The sequence below is a fragment of the Manis javanica genome, chromosome 2, assembly GCF_040802235.1.
Source record: "Manis javanica isolate MJ-LG chromosome 2, MJ_LKY, whole genome shotgun sequence".
In the NCBI taxonomy this organism is placed as follows: domain Eukaryota; kingdom Metazoa; phylum Chordata; class Mammalia; order Pholidota; family Manidae; genus Manis; species Manis javanica.
Genome location: NC_133157.1, coordinates 121,616,098 through 121,631,590, shown reverse-complemented (window position 1 = coordinate 121,631,590; position 15,493 = coordinate 121,616,098). Strand labels below are relative to the sequence as shown.

General features: G+C 48.8%; 1 protein-coding gene across 12 annotated transcripts in view; it reads right to left on the bottom strand.

Moving 5' to 3' along the window:
- The window catches only part of FRMD4A (FERM domain containing 4A), a 560,227-nt gene that overhangs the window by 17,193 nt on the left and 527,541 nt on the right, over nt 1–15,493 (bottom strand). For all 12 annotated transcript variants that reach the window (XM_073229260.1, XM_073229261.1, XM_073229258.1 and 9 more), the window contains 5 exons: nt 11,638–11,771; nt 8,250–8,372; nt 5,652–5,880; nt 3,347–3,403; nt 749–986 (listed from right to left, as the gene is read on the bottom strand). In XM_073229260.1, coding sequence (XP_073085361.1) covers nt 749–986; nt 3,347–3,403; nt 5,652–5,880; nt 8,250–8,372; nt 11,638–11,771 — 781 coding nt within the window. The remainder of the gene's footprint in view (nt 1–748; nt 987–3,346; nt 3,404–5,651; nt 5,881–8,249; nt 8,373–11,637; nt 11,772–15,493) is intronic.

The following is a 15,493-nucleotide window of genomic DNA, read 5'->3' as shown; positions in this document are numbered from 1 at the left end:
ATATTGATTTTGGTGTTGGGAAAGTTTGTCCAGAATGGCCACCCTTGCTCCCTAGAATTTTACTCTGGTTCAGCCTTCCTCTGAGAGTGGGTGCAGGTGCCTGGCCCTGACCCCCATGGCAACGTGAGATAAAGATGTTCGTCAGCCTTCTCTGCACCAGGCAGTGTGACTGTCCTCTGATGCCCCGCCTCAAACAGTTTCTCTTCCAAGAAACAAATGTTTACCTGTCTGGGCATCCCCTTGAAGCTTTATAGAGTAGAATTAAAGGAAATGAGTAAACAGAAGCAGACCAAAAATGCCTCCTAAAAAACCCCTCTGAAGTATCAGCCGAGTAGTGAGCTGGTAATGCCCTAAGACTCCAGCTGTTTGGCTCCAGAATTCAGTTGGATGATAGTTTAGGGCTCTGAAACATTTTGGGACTCTGACGAGTGGACTCTCACTTGGTGTTGTGGAATAGCACTGTCCAAGGCTCCCTAATTAATTCCTGTGGAATTTAACAACATTAAAGTCTTCTGCCAACACGTTGATGGTGAGCCAAAACACCAATTTCCTTTTGAATGACAAATCTGTACCTCCAGAGGGCCAGCAGCAGAGGGCGCTGTGAGCGCAGCCCTATTGAGAGGCAACCCGAGGAAGGGTGGATGTGGGTGGGTTGGGATTTGCACATCGCGTTCGCCCCCTGCGACAGCCCTGTGCGGCTTGCACAGCGACGGCAGCGGCCCCCTGTGGCCTCCCCGACCCGGCTCACCTGGAATGACTGTGGGTGGAACGTTTCTTGACCTTTTCGTAAGGCTCATCCAAAGAGGACTCGCTCCACATTTTGGGCTTTATGGGTGACTTGTCATAGTCGTTGCGGTGATAGTGCATCTGCCGGAGTCCCTCCAGGGACTGGGGAGGAGGGGGTCTGTTGTGCGATGGTGGCCGAGGAGGGAGTCCCTTGTGAGGAGACTGTAAGGGGGACAGTGTGCTGGTGACCTGAGAGTCTTCTGCACAAAGATGGAAAGAGAGGGACTGAGCAAGGGCTGTGCTGCCCAACGCCCCCGCCCCCGTGAGGACGCTCTACCAGTCAAGGCAGAGCAGCCCAAACCTAACCTGTGGCAGCATGTGGCCGACAGGAAGGGAAGTTTCACTTGGGATTAGCTACAAACCGAGTGAAGCCTGAGTTTCACTAAATACCAACAGCAAATGATGGCTTCATACCAAATAGCAAAATGTAGTCATTGTTATGTCCTAAACTTTCTTTCAATGGACAAGAAGAGGTTAATTTGCTTTGGGGGATCTTGGCTCCATGAGGGTTCTGTTTTCTTCATGCCATATCCTTAGGGCCTAGAATGATTGCTGACCTGCAGTAGGTCCTCAATAAATATTTGTTGGAAAAAATGAATGAAAGTCTGTCGAGTGTAATTATCTGCTGGTGGTTGTAGGTATTTTACTCTCTGCCTCTTTTAGATCTATATGGTCTACAAATGTGGTCCTGAATATCAGGCAGGTCCAGAACTGCCCTGAGGTTCTCTGGGAAGGAGCCGGGCTACAAATACTAAATATGAATAGGTGATTCCCTGACTTGAGAGGGGTAATGATCTACCACTCAATGTGCCAAAGGGCTTTCAGAGGAAGCAAATTCAGTCAAGGAAGCAACTGTGGTGAGGCTGGTCTGGATGGGCATTCAGAGTAGACCACAGAGGGAGGAGAAAGCAAGCGCTCAGGGCCAGACCAGCCGCAGTGGCAGCAGTGAGGAGGGGGCAGAATGGTGAGGTGTGCTGGCCAAGTGCAAGTGCAGTGGACCTACTGTGCACACTGAGAAGCCAGGGGCCCCAGCTGCTGGGGGGTGAGCTTCAATTCCAGGCTAAGGAGTGAGGATTCAGTCTGAAAGCCACAGGAAGGCTTGGCAGCTTCTTCAGCGCCTCTGTGTCAGGATGGAAGTCCTGCTTGAGGGCTAGTCACCTGGCAGGTAGGCAAGGCAGGGCAAGGGGCTGGGCGGTGAGGATACTGGGTGGGAGAACCAGGGAAGGGCAGCACAGAGCAGAAAGGGGGTAGAAACGCAGTGTTCCTCAGGGAGACAGGGGTACAAGTGTGAGGGGAAAACGCACTGCAGCAAACTTCAAAAACTCCGAAGACCTTTCCCTTGACCCTGAATCCGTTTCCAACTGGTATGCTTTTCACAGCCTTGTTCTCCATCCCCCAACCTTAAAACCAGCTTGCACTCCTCTTTCTACTTTCACTTCCCTAAAGGAAGGAGTGAGCCTGCAATGGGAGGGATCCTGGGAGGCAATGATGCCCCTTAGGAGGTCTGGAAGATGGGGAGGGAAAACTGGCCTCACTGGTAAAGCATCACATCCGTGAACCACCACCCACACCTGCTCCAACTCCTGTGTTAGAACCTCACGAAGAGCTCGTTTCCTTCCCTGGGGAGACCAGAGTCTGCAGGGGCCCAAACCAGGGCTGGCCCTCTGCTGCCCCACTTTGTCCATCTGCTAAGTGCAGGGCCAAGCCACCTGCGTACAGAGCCCACCAGCCTTTCTCCACAGCGACAGTATTATTGCCCCTGCTATCATTACAACCGTGAGCTGGAAGGCCTTTGAGGTTTTCTGTCTGAATAGCCACTTACCCCTGCCTGCCTGAGGTTTCCTAAAGGGCAAAAAAAGTAGCTGCCATTTAATAGATTTCCATATCGTTAATGCCCTGGCCTCCCAAGTTTGGGTTTAAATCCACAGGAACATTTTCAGAGCTGGTTACATATCTGAAATTCCTTTTCCTCCTATGCGCGGTGCTGCCGGGCTGGGGGATCAGTTCTGTTTTCCTAAGAATTTCCCAAGAAAATATCCTAATAACGGCTAGGTGTTTAGCCATGAGTGAGGCCTTTTGAAGGCCTGACCAGGCATCTGAAGGGGTATCTCTTCATCCATCTTCTCTGTTCTTCAGGAAGGTATGGAGGGTCTGTTTTGCCCTGCTGTCCTCAGGCTCTCCTAAGAGTTTTCAAGCTTTGATTTCTGATCCAAACCAGTGTCCACCTATTTCCTCAGAAATTATGAACACTCAAAAGCATGGTATTTAGACTGTTTAGTTAAAACTGTGGTCTTGACAACTGAAAAGTAGAATACCATTATCCCCTTAAACTTTACTTCTTGGCCACAGGAAATACTAAAATTCCAACAGACGTGTTTATGTGGCACCCACCCAGCCACTCCCCACCAAGCGGGTGAGGATCAGGGAAATGAGGAAATTGGTCTGGAACAGGCTGCCCTCTGGGCTTGGGTCTTGCCTTTCCACTGGGCTGTCCCAAACCGCACAGCGGACTTCAGGTTTACCTGTGTCCAAGTCCTCAAACAGAAAACAGACAACCTACCATCTTCTAGAACAAGGGCATCTGAGAGGGAACTATCTTCACTGGCAATATTTCCATCTGAGAAGACAAAAAGCAAAAGCCTATCAGTTTAGCACATCCCTTGGACAAAGCCTGAGCTGTAAAAATTGTGTGTTCAGCTCCACCCGGTGTCAACCTCTTCTAATCAGAAAGAACCCACAAAGTACAATCAAACTGCTGTCGGGCATTTCTCCTGACAGTCACCATAGCGGGTCACAGGCTCATGCCCCCAGCACCAGACGCTGTAGGGCACCCTGCCTGTGCGTCTGCTGACTAGCTTCATATCCCATATAAGGCCTCCTGGTCTGGGGAAACCACCTCATTGTCCCAGCCCAATCTCAGGGCATGTCCCAACTGAGCCAAAGGAAGTGAACTGCTTTTTTTTCTCCTAATACAAAACTTGGGTAGGGAACTTGGCTTTGCACATATGGCAATAAATGGCTTCTCAATAAATTTAAGTCATTAGTAGAGAAAACAAACTGAAAAATACAGCCTTTATCTTTCCAAAACTTATTGTTATAGACTCCATTCAATTAACCATGAGAATACACCCAAGAGGGAGACAGTAAAATAATTCTCCCCACTTAAGAGCTTGGGAAACAGAGGTACAACCAGAGAGGTGTGGTTTGTCTGGGCTGCTCTGTTTGCCTGGAAAAGTCAGCAGAAGGTCCTGGTCTGATCTTCCAAGTTTATTTAGCATATTAGCTCTTGAAATACAAAACTAGGTTAAAGAACTAGGAAGAACTTTAGTAACTCCTGTAATTTAAGTGTGCTTATGTGATGAGAACGTTATTTCAATGAAGCCACAAAACAGAGAGGGTAAATTCTTCAGTAGTTAAAAAAAAATGGCTCAAATGTGGTGGACCACTTTCCAGTTGGTACAGATGATGATTTAGAACGGACTCTGTTGGAGGTCTGAGCAGAACAGCCCTCACTGGGCAGGCTGTGGGACAAGCTCCTCTGGGGCCACTCAGTGAGACCTCCATCCCTCCGTGCGCCTCCCAAACTCGTTTTGCCAGCCAGGATGGAGTTCTGCAGAGCAGGGACCCCTGGGTGCCTTGGAGGGGGCAGAAGGAGGTCTCAAGGGGGCCTCAGAGAGGGGCTGGCTGGCTGTAGCTCTGGTAGCAAGGTGGGGGAAAGAACTGACAGAAGTCTTGGCCAAGGCAAAATGGGATGGTTATTGCAAGTTTCCTAGGGTAAAAGCCTTATTTAATGGTCTCTCCTCCCTCTCTCCCTCTCTCTCTCTCTCTCTTTTTAACTAGGAATTCACTTTATTCACATTGCTTAGTGGGCTGTGACCAGCTAGCAGACAGAGAGCCTTGACTTTGACACCTTGGCATTTCCCATATATTGCTGCTTCCTTTGTACACCCACATTTCAGGGTTGCAGAATTTTACCATTTCTAGACATAATCATGGTAAAACATACATAATGTAAAATGTGCCACTTAAGCCATTTTTAATTGTACAGTTCAGTGGCATTCTGTACATTTGCATTGTGGGTAACCAGCAGCATCCATCTCCCAGGATGTCTTCATTTTTCCAAACCAAAACTATCCCCATAAACACTAGCCCCTGATTCTGTCACTCGCACTCCCTGGCAACCTCTCTTCTACTTTCTGTCTTCCTAGAGCAAAAGTATTTTAGACATGCATAAACTATGAAAGAACACTTGAAGTGTATTTTAAAGAATTTGCTGACTTGGGAAAAAAGGAGGACTTGGTGGCTGTGGGTAGATCTGAGGCTATTTCCATCTACAGCTTATCAAATATAATCACCTAGACTCCTAACTCCTCCTGACCTGAGATCAGGGCTTTAACCAATCAGAGTGGCGGGTCCAGTTCCCAGCTGAGGCTTTGGGACAGGGCCCTGGAGGCCAAGACATCTGGGGTGGACACAGGCTGGGTGGGGAGCTGGCCCGCATGGACCCCAGCCACCCCGCTCTACCTCCAGACTTGGGCAGGGTGCTGAGATTTCCGGGAATGTTGGAGCCTGGCAAGCTCCGGGCTAGGGTGGTGGCACGGCAGCTAGCTCAGCTCGTGGTATGGGCCCCGAAGAGCACAGAGCTCAGGGCTGCAGGCTGGCCCAGGCGGAAACACAATGACAGACAGCCCGGTTGGTGGAGGCTCTTTCCTCCGCAGCTGAGTGCACTTCACTGCTCTCATCTGGTATCAGGCTTATTAGCTTTGTTTTATGATGGAAGGTTAAGGCCCAGGGTGGCCTAGCGGCTTGCTGAGGTCACCGCAGGGAGTGGGGACAGCCCGTGGTGGTGCAGGCTGGGCACTGACCGTCGATGATCAGTGAAGCCCTCTGGGTGGGTTTCTTCCCAGACTTGATGCGGTTCTCGTTGATTGCATTTTCAATCTCCTGCAGCTTCCTCAGTGCGTTCAGGTAGGAGGTTTTCCTCTGTTTCTTCAGCTTTTTGCTTACATTGGGGTCACTGGCAAGGCGGCGGGCGGCCTCTGTAATCTGGGACTGAATGGCGAACTCCCGTTCCAGGCGCTCCAGCTCAGCCTCCTGTGGGAGGGAGAGCCCGGGTGACACTAAGCAGGGACGCCGGCAGGGGGCACTGTCCTCTGCGCCCCACCCCTAGGCTGAGCGGGCCTTACCCTGGGAGACATGCGCCAGGACACCAGCAAGCCCAGGCCCATCCCACTCCTGCCAGACCCTGCAGTGGCCCCACTCCTACATCTGTGGCAGCCGTGTGCCCCAGCCCACCAATGTCCACACTCGGGGCCTTGCGACATTCCGAGACAAGTGTTGGCTAAGTTTCCACAAACAGTCCTGGTCCCGGAAGAAATGAAGCCGCAGCTGGCAGACACCACCTGGCGGGTGCAGGGGAGGAAACCGGGCAGGCTTACTGCTGGCCTCTGCATCCCCGTCAGCAGCTTTCCCAGGGCAGAACACGTGCATTTCCTGTCCTAGGTGGTCACTGTCACACAGAAGGGTGACAGGAACTGAGCCAACCACATAGGCCCCAAACCCCAAATTTGCCAGACACTACAGGTCTTTCCGGTTACAGTGAATAAAACATGCTCAATAAAAGGCACCAGGCAAAGTGCCTCCATCAAGCACAAAACTCTGAGCTGGACTGCATTTCCTTTGGGCACTTTAAGCCTGAAGGGAGCGGGGACCAGGAGCAGGAGGGAAAGGGGAAGTCTTACAGACGGCCGAGGGGCAGTAAGCGGCTTCCAGGTCTTTGGGTACCGGCTGCCCCTGTGCTCTCAGAGGTGGAGTGTCCTGATGGGCTCCTGCCCTCAAGACAAACGAGTCAGCAACAAAGGCTGTTTTGTGACTGTGATGCCACCTACCAGCTGTCCCGTGCTGTGATGGCAACCTGGCCCCAGACACCAACCCACAGTTTCATGGGTACCCAGGGCAAATCCTCCCTACTCCCACTGAGCAGAGTTTGAGGCTGGTGGCTGGCTGTGCAGACAGCAACCTGCTGTGTGGTGGGAGCATGTGGGTCTCCAGGAGCAGCGGAGCTGCAGATGTCCTCCCCGGGGAGCCCTGCAGGCACCAGCCGCATGGGCCTCCAGTGCTTCCTCTGAACACTGCGGGACCGCCAGGGAGAGAGAGCAAGACAGCCATGCCCAGTTCCCGGGGAATACAGTCCTCTGGGGCAGGAAATCATGAAGCAGAGGGTGGGGCTGCAGAACAGGGGTAGGGTGGGGCCTCTCATCCAGGGGGTCTCCCCTGCAAGTGAGGTGCAGGGGGTCTGCCCAGCCTAAAGGGTGCGGCTGTCCTCAGGCAGTTCTGATGACAGTAGAGTCAAGAGATACTCAACCACATGGTCTCCTGAAAGCCTGCCCCCCTCACTCCATTCCCACCCCGGTAAAACCCTGGGCCCACCCACCCTATAAAATAAAATCGCCATTGGCTTTCATACTAAAACCCAAATTTCACTGGCTAATTTCCCAAGTGATTGCCTGACACCCACTATGTGCCACCCCTCCCCCTTATCTCCTGTCACGGGTACAGAGCATCAGTCAGACAGCAAGTACTGAGTTAGTTATGTGTCCCACATACTAGCTCATCTAAGCCTAGTGACAGCCCTGAGAATAGCAGCATGATGAGCCTCATTTTACAGAAGAGGGGAAGTGCAGGGCTGAGCCTTGGACTTGGATGCAGCAATGTGTGCCCACCTGGCCTCCGGGCCTGCTCTTGCTCTCAGGAGACTGAGCTGCCCCTGCCTTTGGCTCTAGGGCACCATGTCCCCTCTGAATCCACTTGCTTACCCTCTGCAGGTATCACACAAGAATGTCAGTTTCTCCCCCCTCGTATTCTCTCTTCCACTGGCTTTGACTCCTGCCCTTAGATGTCCTCTGTTTAATAGCATTTTAATTAGTAATTTTGTCAGAATTAATTTGGTAAGATGTTTCCTGGACATGACCCTGAAGTCTGGCTTGAATTTCTCTTGGGTCTGAGGCCAGATAACTTCATGACCAGCTGGAGACCCAGGTCCCCCAATATGAACTCTCCAGTCCCCGTCTTCACCGACATTTAGTCCAAAGAGGCCAAATGAGTGATGCTTCAGTGGCTCCTCCAAACACAGACAGGTGAGGCTGGGAGGGTCCAGGATCTTGCTCACACTGTGGCAGTGATTTAGCGCCAGGTGAAGTTAAAAGCATGTGACAGGCCTACTGTGTTAAGCCAAAGACTCCCTCAGAAATCAGCATGCTTACTTAATGCAAGCTGACTGATCACAGCATGGGTGGCCCTCTGACAACCGAGCCAAGTCAAGGCAAAAGGAGAGACACTTGGGAGGAAAGGGGGAGTGGCCCTTGGCTTGGGCAGAATGAAGAGGTAGTTACAGAAAACCTGCATGTGCCACACATGGGAAAATAAGGCTAATGTGAGAGAATCCGACAGACAGGAGAATGCACCTCTGCTTTGGGCAGGATTTTCTGTTCGTCCAGTTTAAAGGCCGTCCCGATCCTTCTTCGAACAATGGGTGGTTCCTCCCCTGGGTCCAGTGGGTACTCAGCTGGCAGCTTGCCCGTCAGCTCCTGCGTATGAGCAACAGAATGAAGTCAGAGGCGGGCATGCGCTCGGTTCCTAGGACACGTGTGCATGCATAGGACACATGTGCATGCAACTCGCAGCAGATTCCACGTACAGATTCGGAACAGTGACCTTAAATGATGTGCCTAAATCAGAGTTCCTGAAATGCAAATTTCATTTCTCTGAAAATGTATGAAAGCAGTCTTTTCTTTATAAAACAGAAATCCTTTCCAAAGTAAATTTCTGTCAGGTGAATAAAATCATCATTGGCTTTCATCATAAAACCCAGATTTCACTGTTAATTTCCCAAGTGACTGCCTGGTGCTCACTACGTGCCAGGTGAGGCCCTGCAGCTGCGAGCTGCGGAGCCAACACGGGATCTTAGTTCCTGCATCCTTTCTACTGCACCAAATATTCCCACGCAAATATCTCAGTTTAAAATGTCTTTCAAATGAGTTTTCTTAGAAGAGTGGCATCTATATGGCAAATTCCAGAAGAGTATGTATTACATAAATTAGAAACTGAGTATGCACAATAGTACTCAGACCAGATGCTCAAGGAACAGGCTGGGCTTGAAAGACACTGAATGTATATAAATAGGAGTTTCAGCAGAAACAAAAAATAATCCATCTTTTTGGCAGGGCTGTTAAAAAGGATCTGATGTATGTGTTTGGGGCTCTGGAGATCAATCATCATGAGGATGTGGCAGACAGATTCAGGCCACAGTGACAAAGATCTGGCAAACACTAAGGTCTGTGGAAAGGTCTAGATCAGGCTGAGGATCCGTATCAGGGGTTGCGTCTGGGCTGAATGCAGGTCACAAAGAGTCAGCAGCTAATCCTCACAGTGCAGTTAAAGCATCACTGCCAGTCATGCCCAGGGGCCGGATGGCACCTAGAAACACAGAGCACCTCTGCGGCACAGCTCGCCTGGATTTCCAGGCCTGAAGCAGCTCCTATGCTGCGGTCATGGGGCTGCTTTGTTGAGGAAGAGAGGGCAGCCCACCATCCACACAGAAAGCTTCTGTGCTGGGCAGCCCAGTGCCAGCGTCCAAGGGGTGGGAAGGCCTGATTGTTAGATTCCAGGCTCTGAGCACCTTCTGGCAGCAGCAGTCCAGCCTCTCCTTCCCTCTGGGGTGGGCGCATGTGTGCAATGGTGTGCGTGAGTGCGACCGGCAGGCACAGGTGCACCCATTCCCCTCTCTCTTGGGACTCTTTCCTTCTGTGTTCAGGCCACTGGGAAATGAACTCTTGGGCTTTTTATTCCTCCATGTAAGCATTTCAAAAAATAACGGCCAGGTATTTGAGTATGAAATGCTCTGCAATTTTTTTTTTTTTTACAATATTCTTCAAATGTCTCCAAAGTTTTATGTGTTTATTCTACAACATTTTATCTGCTTCTCTAAAAGTCCCTATAACCAAACAACATATTGAGGATTTTATATTGTTAGGACTCTACATTTTTACCTTAAAACTCATAAAAGGGAGGGAAAAGCTGGTATGATGGCCATTGATTTATAACTCTGAAGTGTTTGTCGTTTTAAAACAAAACAGAGAAAAAAAACGAGGCTACTGAGTTTTCCCGCACCTGCTTGAAGGTATGTGAGTCTAGCCCTTGATTGTTCACATTTAGTCTGATTTCACATGTAATCATCACTGTATGGGAACGAGTAATTTAACACACTGTCATGGACACTCAGCTCAATGCCTTGTATTTTCATATTGGGAATATTCTGCTAAACGCTCCCACTCCACCTCATTTTGGCTGCCCTGCTCCCCAGGAGACAAACAGTGCTCCTTGATTTTCTGAGCTGAGGCTGCCTGATGTATGTGACACAGAGAAAGAGCGGAACCGTCAGCAAGAAAGTTCTCCTGCCCCTTCCCCATGGGAGAGCCCAGGGACGGGACACAGAGCGCACAGAAGCCATTTGCCCACGGCCGATTGCTCATGAGGTTATCTCCTCTGCTCAAGCTGTGGTTTCTGGTGTCAACATTATAATAAGTGGGAGCTTTACTTTCCTTATTTTGCATGTTTGTTAGAGACACAATGAGACCTTTACGAACTCAGGCTAAACTTGCCCTGACATGTTTGTCCAACTTTCTGATGCTGATTCCTTCTTGGTTTAGGGATGCCTTCCTTATTAAAAACAAAACAAGACTTTACAAATTTTTAAATGCAGACATCCAATCCCTCATTTTTCAATCCTCCCAGCATACTCTTTACAAAGAGGCTGCTATATTAACAATACCACAGAGTACATCCCCTGGCCGGGCCAGCTGCTTGTCTGAGATCTGCAATGGCTTTGAGCTCCTGTGGGTCTGCTTTGAGCCGGCTCCAGTTTACATCAACCCAGAGCCTAATTAAGCTAAATTGGAATGTAATGTGATCTCACCCTCCAGTGCTGTATCCTTCCTATGGCAAGGCAGTAGTATTTGGGAAGGGGAGTCCATTTCTTCAGCTTAGTTTAGGAACCTCATTATACGTCCCATTCTGAACTGTTTACCAACAGAGCCTTTGCACTGTTATGCGGAGTACGACCACCCTCGGGAAGGCTACCACCTGTGTCTGTGTGCCAGCACATGTGCACAGTGATGTGTGAATTCAAAAATCAAGTCTTCAGATATGCTAACAGAGAGTCTGGAATAAACAGAAGAAGGTGGAAATGGATGTTGAAATAAATACAGACAGTGGTCTGCCATAGCCACTAAATCCCAGTGGGACTAGTGCATACAGACTTGAGGAAGTATGGCTTTGTATAAAATTTAAAAATATCACTAGGCTAAGATTTCATTGAAAGAAAGTGAAACACCAGGTCATGCATTTTAAAGGAAATTATATATCAAGTGAAATCCTGGTTTCCTCACTGATTCCCAATGATGCTTCTCACTAGGATTTCCAAAGATAAATTTGAAATATCCTCAAAAGAAACAAAAGCTACCACAACAATAAACTCAAGGCACAACATCTTAGGAGGGTGGTGGCAAACCGCTATACCCAGTAAGGGACCATCCTGAGGAAATGCTTCATGGATGTGGTGCACGGTGCCAGTGTAAGGGACTGTCACTGTGACTCATCATGCGGCCTCTGGGGGCTCCGTTAGGGCGGGCCCAGGGGGGCACATGGCAGGAGAGGGTGTTCCCAGCATTTGTGTGTCAGAAGAGTCTTGCCTCCTTTTTGCTCTACGATCCCACCCTGGCCTTTCATAAATATGTGATGGCAGATGGGGACACAGACAACGCAGATTTCCACAGGACGACGGTAACCGCTCACCGCTTCCCGGAGGCAGAGCTTCTTGAGCTCCTCCAGCCGCTGGCGTAGTGTTTCCTCCAGAGCTTCCTGCCTGGACTTCAGGGCAGCCAGCATGTCTTTCTTGGCCGACTGAGAGCTATCTGATTCCTGAGAACCTGTCAATGAACAGTGGGGTTACTAGAGCAGCTGACAGGGGTTTGCACATCTGGACTGCTGAGGAATTTAACTGGAGCCCGTGTTGGGATGGGGGTTCACCCCCTGAATCAAGGGAGCGTGACATAAACCAGGTGCTGCTGAGTTAAAGGAGCACTTGGTGGAATTTATAGCTGGTCAGAAGGACAGGCAGGAGAATTTACATACGTGAAAAAGAAGTTTCTCTTTCTTGATGATCTTAAGATATGTTGCATCCTCATTCTAATTTCTCTGGCAAATTTTAATATATTTATACAATGGAGGCAAAAGTGAAGTTCAAGCCAGTAATTTTAACAGTCTTCTTTCCATTTAAACATGCTTATTTTTTGCTTAGGACGAAGATAATGCATCTTTATAAAAATTTTGAAAATTTAGAATAAAAAAGTATGAAATTTTGTCCATAAATAAGTCACCCAAATGTAACAATTTTTGTTTTCTTTTGACCATTTTATCTTAGCACATATATTTAAAAATAAAGTTTTATGTTTATTTAACTTAATACTGTATCATGAGCAAATTCTCTAATAAAATTACACAAAATTTTACATGCAGGGTGGAAATAGCTTCATGATAAGCCAAACAGCAGCCTGCTAGATGTGAAACCTTCGTGGAAGGGTAACTGTGAGCCAAAAAAAGGGAAAATTAGCTGGAATGCCATCTGGAGGAGTGTAGGTCAGGCCACAAGAATACTTTCTGGCCTGCAAGGTGGGGATCCCCAAATGGTACAGCTGTGAAGCAGGCAACCCTTTTCACCTTGATGGCTTGGGCAGGGGGCCTGGGCTCTCTGGAGGAGGAAAAGAGTGTTGTCACTCTGCCTCCCATGCCACAGGGGGCAGGAGGTTGGAGCGCACCGGCGCGCTGGGTGTGCACGGAAGGAGCTCGGGGGGCGCTGTCTCCGTGAACATCAAATGACCTAGGGATAAATCTAGTGAAAGATGTGCCAGACCTCGAGAGTGGAAAATTCTAACACTCTCCTGAGAAAAATGAACAACTGAAATGGTAGAGGGATGGCCTGGGACATGCACCAGAGGCTGGTGCCGTGAGGATGTCAGTTCTCCAAGAACTAAATAGAAGCACTGCAACCCCAATAAAAATTCCAGTCGGATTTTTTGGGGAGGGGGGTGGGAATTGTATTTCCACATGAAACATTTTTGGACAGTGCAGGGAATGGATGACAGATGGGAGAATCACCTAACTGATGTTCCCAGAGTCAGCTGTTCCGCTTCTCCTGATGAGCAAGAAGGCCTGTCTGAGCCCTGGAAGGGACTTCTCCTCCTCTGCATCAGAAGCTCTGCTCCACCCAAACCACCCCTAAGCACACAGTCTGCTCTGATTTAGTCTCCGAGCAGGACACCCACAGTCCCTCAACTGCCCTGCAAACTGTAATCACCAAGAATTACTATCTAACTACATTTTGACTCCAGCTTGGACTTTTTTTCACCCCCACCCCATCTGGCTTGCAGGAATACCTGTCACTGTGCATCTTTATGCCTCCAAAGTAGCTAATCAATATTAACTTCATAAACAAATAAGTGTTGTCAGTCACATACTTGGATACCATAATCAAGTTATACCTCATCTTGGTAACAAAATTGAGTACCTGTAAGTTATTTCTTTATAAAACCTACCTTCCGAACTTTTAACTGTTTTTGTAGCTCTGTCCTAGATTTCATTATGCTGCCAGCACAGGTTTCCATACTCAGTGGCAAACTTAGATGAAAGCTGAACTCTGACTAAGGCTCCATTCTTCCCTCAGGGCCCTCATACGAAACCCACGGGTGTCACACTCACACGACACATTGCTGGACGTTACTGCAAGGCTTCCCTTTTTGAAATGCTTCAGGTTTTAATACTTCCATAAGCCAATTACCCCACGCTTATGGGTACAAAACTATCTCCCGTTTACATCCAAGGTAACGTGGCGAAACCATTTTGAATCTTAATCTGGTTCTCATAGTCATAGTCACATTAGAAGACACAGGAAAACTTAATGAGCTGCTCTCTTCCATCAGCTAAGGAATGCATAAGGATATAAAACAATTATGGGAAATATATCAGACTTTAGATTTAAAAAACAGGCCTGGGGAAACTTGGGTCCAAGAAGATTAAAGGATTTCTAGCTCAGTGAAAAATTCACTGTTTTCTCTCTCACCTCTGCCTAACCTCTCAATAGGAAATGATGATTTATTAAGTCAAATCTAAGAATTAAGTATGTTCAACAATGGTAAAAACCACAAAATTGAACTTAGGGAGGTAAAGCACAACATTTTTGTATGATCTGGTCTCTAAGCTTTGGTCTTGAGTTATAGAGCTCATTAGTGCTACTTAAATTATTATTATTTATAATAATTAGCTAAAATGCTAAACTCACAGAAGACAGGTTGGATAGCTCAAGAGGCCCTCTCCATGTCTGCACACTAATGCTGGATGGCTCTGCTTTCACCTTTATTCTGGAAATTGCTTCATGAGGAAGATGGTGCCAGGTACCAAGTTAAATCTCTACAAGTAACTCAGCTGGCCTGGCCTGGTCACGCACATTCCATTTAGTGGTAACTGGACAGCAAGTGGAGGGTCAAACAGATCTGGTTTTGATAACTCTAAACCACACACTAGAAGTGTGACCTGGGGCAAGTGACTTGCCCTCCTTAATTGGTTTAAAGACCGAGATAGCACATACAGCCCTGAGCACTGTGCACACTCATTACCTAGGGTAGATTTGACAGGAGTGAGCACACCCATGCACACATGTGGCAGAATTAGGAAGAGAGCAATCACTGGAACTACCTCCTTGCCCTTGCTCAAGGAGGTGCTGGTCCTCGCCGTGCAATTCAGTGCACCACCTGCGTAGGCTCCAAGGCTTGCTTTCCAAGGAGCAATGTTTTCCTGGTCTGCTTCTGGAGCCCCCAGCTTTGCATTCCAAGGAGCAATGTTTTCCTGGTCTGCTTCTGTAGCCCCCAGCTTTGCAGTCACGCCTTTAGGGCTGCCGTGGAGGAGGGTGGAAGCAGGTCAAGGAGATTCAGTGGGTTCTGGGGCTCTACTCCACGCTCAGGTGCCCGCAGCTCTGCTTCACCTGTCTCGTGAACTCCAGTTCTTGTCACATTACATTTGAAAAGAGGTCCCTAATACCTTTGCTTCTCTAAAGGAAACCCACTGTTCTGGGGCAATGGCTCTCTGTCAGAGCCTGTGGGGCTGGTACCTGCAAACAAGGCAGCCACGGGGAGAGGCGGCTAAAGTACCAGTGGCAAGGGTGCTCCAGTACCAGTTCCATGTAGAAGCCCTAGGGCACCAGGAGGAGCCCCACTGCTCTGGACGCTGAGGCAGGTTCCTCAAAGCTTTCTGGGCTCCCGAACCAGCACAGTGGGCATCCCAAAGGGAGGCCAGCAGGCCAGCCCCAGTCACGAGGCAGATTCACTTCTAATCCCCACAAGAGGCAGATGGACCATAGGAAGAAACCTGGGCCAGGAAGACTGCCACAGGCTCAGGTCAATGGGAGTCTTATAAATTAAGGTTCGTGAGCAAATAAAAGTGATTCTAGACACAGAAATAATTTCAAATCCACACCTAGCCTTGTGAATGGTGCAGATGCTCTGTTAGTTGAGTTACCTACTTCCAGGTATCTGAACACATACATGCCTTTCCACATGCAAGACCACTCCAGGGCTGTAAGCTTAGCCTCTTGGGAATT